General features: G+C 58.1%; 1 protein-coding gene across 1 annotated transcript; it reads left to right on the top strand.

The window, feature by feature from the left end:
- The first annotated feature begins 770 nt into the window (after nucleotides 1-770).
- Wfikkn2 (WAP, follistatin/kazal, immunoglobulin, kunitz and netrin domain containing 2) lies at nucleotides 771-5,254 on the top strand. The gene is made up of 2 exons (XM_013037798.1): nucleotides 771-1,102; nucleotides 3,452-5,254. The coding sequence occupies exons 1-2, from the start codon at nucleotides 893-895 to the stop codon at nucleotides 4,970-4,972; spliced, it is 1,731 nt and encodes a 576-aa protein (XP_012893252.1). The 5' UTR covers nucleotides 771-892; the 3' UTR covers nucleotides 4,973-5,254.
- Nucleotides 5,255-5,673: the final 419 nt, after the last annotated feature.

The raw sequence follows: 5,673 nt of genomic DNA, 5'->3' as shown, positions 1-5,673 counted from the left end.
GGACTTGTGCGTGTGCACACCCCCTCCTTCCAGGGGGACCCGGTGCTGGAGTGGGAGTCGGCTTCCACAGCAGAGGCACGCGCTGCTGGGCCCGCCCTGGAATGGCCGTGAACTTGTTGTTTTTCCACGTCATTTGCTCTCCAGTGTACGATGGCGCTGGGCGACGCTAACCCGGAGGCTCAGGTCCCTCCTTGTAACAAGCGATTGTGTGTTCTTCAGGGGAGGAGGGGGCCCAGCCTGGGGAGGAGGGGGAAAAGGAAACAAACCCTGCTTTGCAGTGAAAGTGAGCGTGCGTGTCTTGAAGCCAGCTCTCCTCCAAAGTCCAGGCCATTTCTGGGCCCTCGAAGGGGTTAAAGGCCTCCTGGAGTCAAAAACAAGCAGGTGTCCCACCGTGCCAGATACGCTGCCTAAACTACTTCCAGCTCTTTTTTTTCCTCCCCCCCACCCCCAGCCTCCCCCCCCCACCCCCACTTCTGCAATAAGTCTGTGATCGGCCACGGGACAGAGGCGCCGGCCGCCTGCCTGTCACGGGCGGCAGGTTGGCTCTCTCCGGCTCGGGTGGCGCGCCCAGGATATCAATCCAGGTTCGGTGGGGGCCCTGCTGCGGCTCCTTCTCCCTGCACACCCAGGAGCGGAGTTGCCTTCCAAAGACCTTTCTTTTATCTGGAGCCGCGCAGCCCAGCAGGCTGGTGGAGGCTCAGACAGCCGCCGCCGCCGCCGCTGCTGCTGCTGCTGCTGCTGCTGCTGCTGCTGCTGCTGCTGCTGCTGCTGCTGCTGCTGCCGCCCAAGCGAGGAAACCTGCTGGGGTGCAGAAGGCAGGGGTCTCTAGCCCTCGGAGAAGAAGCCCCTGGTGTCATCCAAGGGGAGGTCTCTGGCCGTTGTAGCCCACACCATGTGGGCTTTGGGCTGTCGTTGGTTCTGGTCCCACTGGGGGCTGCTGCTGCTGCTGCTGCTGCTGCTGCCCTTGCTTGGGGTGTCTCCGCGAGGCCTGGCACTGCCGCCCATCCGCTACTCCCATGCAGGCATCTGTCCCAACGACATGAACCCTAACCTCTGGGTGGATGCTCAGAGCACCTGCAAGCGAGAGTGTGAGGCAGACCAGGTGAGTGGGAAGCGGGGAGTCCGACATGGACCATGTGAGTTGTGTGACTAAGTGGAGGGCAGTTGCGGGGGGGATCAGGGGGTGTGGGGATGACTGGAGATGAGCTGCAGGAACTCAGATGAAGGTTCCTGAGCCCTGTCTGCCTGGAGGGAACTGTCTTGAAGCCTGTTCATTACTGCAGAGGCCTGGATGAGGAGGGACCAGGACTCCATCCTTAGGCTCCTCTGTGCTGCTATGAGCCAGCCCTGTGCTGGCCCAATGGTGCAAATTGGTCCAACATACCAGCACAGGGGCATCAGCCACCTGCTCACCGGGGATACCCAGAGCTGTACTGTGGCCAATGAGGGACCCCTATCTGACTGGCACCATCCAGCCTCCAGCCACCTCCCCAGGGTTTGGATCTTGACCCAGAGATTAACCAGGCTGACAGGTAGGCTGAGAAGGAGCAACTGTGGTCCAGGTGTGCTGGGTGTCCTCAGAGGGAAGCGAGCGGGGCCCAGCCCTGTAGACTCTGAGATGCTCCTTTCTCCCCACTGACTGGTGCTGGCTGAGGACAGGGCTACTTCTAGGGCTGTTGTCCTTTGGCTGCTGAGGGAAGGCAATCTCTGCAGGCTCCTGCGGGGCAAAGGACAAGTACTGCCACCTGCTCTGGCCACAGTCCCTTTCTGCTTCACCTGGCCTCCCAGGGCTCCTGATATGATAAGAGCTAGGCCTTGCCAAGGACCCCTGGCATCTCCACAGAAGAGCATCTTCTGTGGAGATGCTGGGGACAGTTCTCTGGCCACTCAGGACACATCAGGTAGTGCTGTGGACAAGAGGATAAGGAGCAGGGAGGGGTGGCGGCTCTCCCCATTGGTTGAGCTCATGTCGCTAGTAGGAAGTCTTTCCTCACTATCCCAGACTGGCTTGAGAAATCAGGCAGCACTATGTTGGAAATGAACTGTACAACTTTGGGAAGGGTGGGGAGGGAAGGGATGGTAGGAGAAAAACAAAGGAGGGGGTAACAATGCTTGATAAGAAATGTACTCATTACCTACTGACGTCACTGTAACCCCTCCGGATAGCATCTTTACAAGAAGTCAGGCAGGACGATGACACCTGCTGCAGCTGTGTCTTGGGGAGCAGATACCCATGCGGGGCTGAGGATTCAGATAGCCTGCAAAGTCCCAGTTCTGAACTGAATGGCGGTGAGGGAGAGAAGCACAGTAAACAAGTGAGGGGGGTCAGGCTCCCCACAGCCCGGTGGAGATATTTCCCCTTCTGAGCCTGTGTGGAATGCCAAGGAGACTGAAATGAAAGGCCGAAGGACGAGAGGCTGGTCCTGGTAGGGAGTCATTCATGGAGTTATTACCTGGTGCCGGATTAGGAGGGCTGCCCAGCTGCCCGTGGGTACGACGTGTGATTGTGGAAAACACCACGTGAAATCCTGTGTATGCCAGCTCCCGGTGCGCATTGCTCATTTGGAGGAATTAACCTAATGTCTTATGTGGCTCCATAGAAAACCAGCAGGGGTTATAGACGGAAAAAGCCTCAATGACTGTTGATTTTTGCCACACAAGGGGACTTTTGTCTTGGTACTTTCTTTGTGAAATGTCCCTCGCGGAGCTGGTCTAGTACAGGCCACAAGACCTGGTTTTCTTGGGTCTAAGCCACCCTGCTGTCCTTCAGAGGAGAGGTGTGGAGAGACTTGAACTTGAATGGCTGTCCCAGAAACAACTCCTTCACGTTGGCCAGATAATCCTTACCTCAGTGTGAGACGTGGGAGGAGGTGGCAGATTAAATCTGCAACCCTAGGCCTCGTTTAGGTAACCAGATGATGGATGATGTTAGGATCCACCCCTACACAGACAGAGAACGTGAACCTCTTTTCTACCACCTTCGTTCTCTGCAACATGGGTGTTACTTCTCTGTATTTTTGTGAAGTGGTAGTAAGAAAACATCCTCTCTATTGAGTGAGAGTGCACGCCTGTAATCCTAGCTACACTGGAGTTAGAAGTAGGAAGAACAAGGTCCAAGCCTGCCCTGGGCAAAACGTGAGACCTGATCTGAAACATAAACTAAAGCAAAAAAAAACAAACAAGGTCTGGAGGAATGGTTCAGATGGCACAGCACTTGTCTAGCAAATGTAAGGCCCTGAGTTCAAACCTCAGTACCACCACCAAAAGAAGGAGAAGGAGGAGGAGGGAGAGGAGGGGGCGGCCCATAATCCTAGCCTTAGGCCCTTGGTCCTCTTACAGGACCTTCCTGTAAGAGGAAGGTAAAGGCTGCACTGTTTCGCTCGGTAGGAGGTAGGAGTCGATCCTTTCTTCCTTGTCCTGTCTCTGTTGAGAGTGTTCTTGGTTCTCTCAGGAGTGTGAGACCTATGAGAAGTGTTGCCCCAATGTCTGCGGAACCACAAGCTGCGTGGCAGCCCGTTACATGGACGTGAAAGGGAAGAAAGGCCCAGTGGGCATGCCCAAGGAGGCCACGTGCGACCACTTCATGTGCGTGCAGCAGGGCTCTGAGTGTGACATCTGGGATGGCCAGCCCGTGTGCAAGTGCAAAGACCGCTGCGAGAAGGAGCCCAGCTTCACCTGCGCCTCGGACGGCCTCACCTACTACAACCGCTGCTACATGGACGCCGAGGCCTGCTCCAAGGGCATCACGCTGGCCGTGGTCACCTGCCGCTACCACTTCACCTGGCCCAACACCAGCCCTCCGCCGCCCGAGACCACCATGCACCCCACCACGGCCTCCCCGGAGACCCCGGGGCTGGACATGGCAGCCCCGGCCCTGCTCAACCACCCTGTGCACCAGTCGGTCACCGTGGGAGAGACGGTGAGCTTCCTCTGCGATGTGGTGGGCCGGCCCCGGCCGGAAGTCACTTGGGAGAAGCAGCTGGAGGATCGGGAGAATGTGGTCATGAGGCCTAACCACGTACGTGGCAATGTGGTCGTCACCAACATCGCCCAGCTGGTCATCTACAATGCCCAGCTCCAGGATGCTGGCATCTATACCTGCACGGCCCGGAATCCTGCTGGGGTGCTGAGGGTTGACTTCCCCCTGTCCGTGGTCAGGGGGGCTCAGGCTTCGGCCACCTCAGAGAGCAGCCTCAATGGCACGGCCTTCCCCACGGCGGAGTGCCTCAAACCCCCCGACAGCGAGGACTGTGGCGAGGAGCAGACCCGCTGGCACTTCGATGCCCAGGCCAACAACTGCCTGACCTTCACCTTCGGCCACTGCCACCGCAACCTCAACCACTTTGAGACCTACGAGGCCTGCATGCTGGCGTGCATGAGCGGCCCGCTGGCCGTGTGCAGCCTGCCCGCCCTGCAGGGGCCGTGCAAGGCCTATGTGCCACGCTGGGCCTACAACAGCCAGATGGCCCAGTGCCAGTCTTTTGTCTACGGTGGCTGTGAGGGCAACGGCAACAACTTTGAGAGCCGTGAGGCCTGTGAGGAGTCATGTCCTTTCCCCCGGGGCAATCAGCGCTGCCGGGCCTGTAAGCCCCGGCAGAAGCTGGTCACCAGCTTCTGTCGGAGTGACTTTGTCATCCTAGGCCGGGTCTCTGAGCTGACGGAGGAGCCCGACTCAGGCCGTGCCCTGGTGACTGTGGACGAGGTCCTCAAGGATGAGAAGATGGGCCTCAAGTTCCTGGGCCGAGAGCCACTGGAGGTCACGCTGCTCCACGTGGACTGGGCCTGCCCCTGCCCCAACGTGACGGTGGGGGAGACGCCGCTCATCATCATGGGGGAGGTGGATGGTGGCATGGCCATGTTAAGACCTGACAGCTTTGTGGGCGCCTCCAGCACCCGGAGGGTCAGGAAGCTCCGTGAGGTCATGTACAAGAACACCTGTGACGTCCTTAAGGACTTCCCGGGCTTGCACTAGGCTGGCCTACCCTCCCTGGCCCTCTCCCACCTACCCAAACCCCAGGGCCCCTGTCCACAAACCAGGCAAGATCAGCTTAGTCTTGGGCCAGCAGGGAAGCACCAGGCTACGTGTTGGAAGAAAGCTACCCAGTGGGTCTTAGAGTAACTTCTAGTCTTTTGGTTTAATGAGGGTGTGTGTGTGTGTCTCCATCTCCTTTTTGTTTTAGCTGAGGGGGGCAAAAGGAGATGTCAATAGACACAGGTAAGTTGCTCCTGAGGCCCACTCTGCTCAGGTCTTCTCCCCCCCACCCTTGCTGCCCCTCCCTCCATCCCCCAGCCATGGCTCCCCAGCCAGGGGTCAGCAGACGGCTGGGAGATAAACAGTTGGATGTGTCGACTTGTAAAGCAGGTGCAGGTGGAGAGACCAAGAGCCCAGAGACGCGTCAGGATAACTTCCCTCCAGACTCCCAGACCATTGTGAGCAGAGGCTGCTTCCTGTCAAGGGCTGTGAGCAGTGGAAAGCCAGAGGCATAGTCCAACCCAGTGAACAGCAGTGAGCGTTGGCTGCCAAGGACAGGTGCCTTTGGCTGTGTCAGCCTGTGTCTCTGAGGCTACCATGGCACACACAGTAGAATCCATGCTTCTTCTCAGCTGCACGGGCTTGTGGGTTTGGTTCTGTTGGATTCCATGCAGTGGACTCTTTCTGAATACTTCTGTGTA

This window comes from Dipodomys ordii, unplaced genomic scaffold (genome assembly GCF_000151885.1).
Source record: "Dipodomys ordii isolate 6190 unplaced genomic scaffold, Dord_2.0 Scaffold7, whole genome shotgun sequence".
Lineage (NCBI taxonomy): Eukaryota > Metazoa > Chordata > Mammalia > Rodentia > Heteromyidae > Dipodomys > Dipodomys ordii.
The sequence above is the reverse complement of the archived record's forward strand: the minus strand, read 5'-3'. Positions and strand labels throughout refer to the sequence as shown.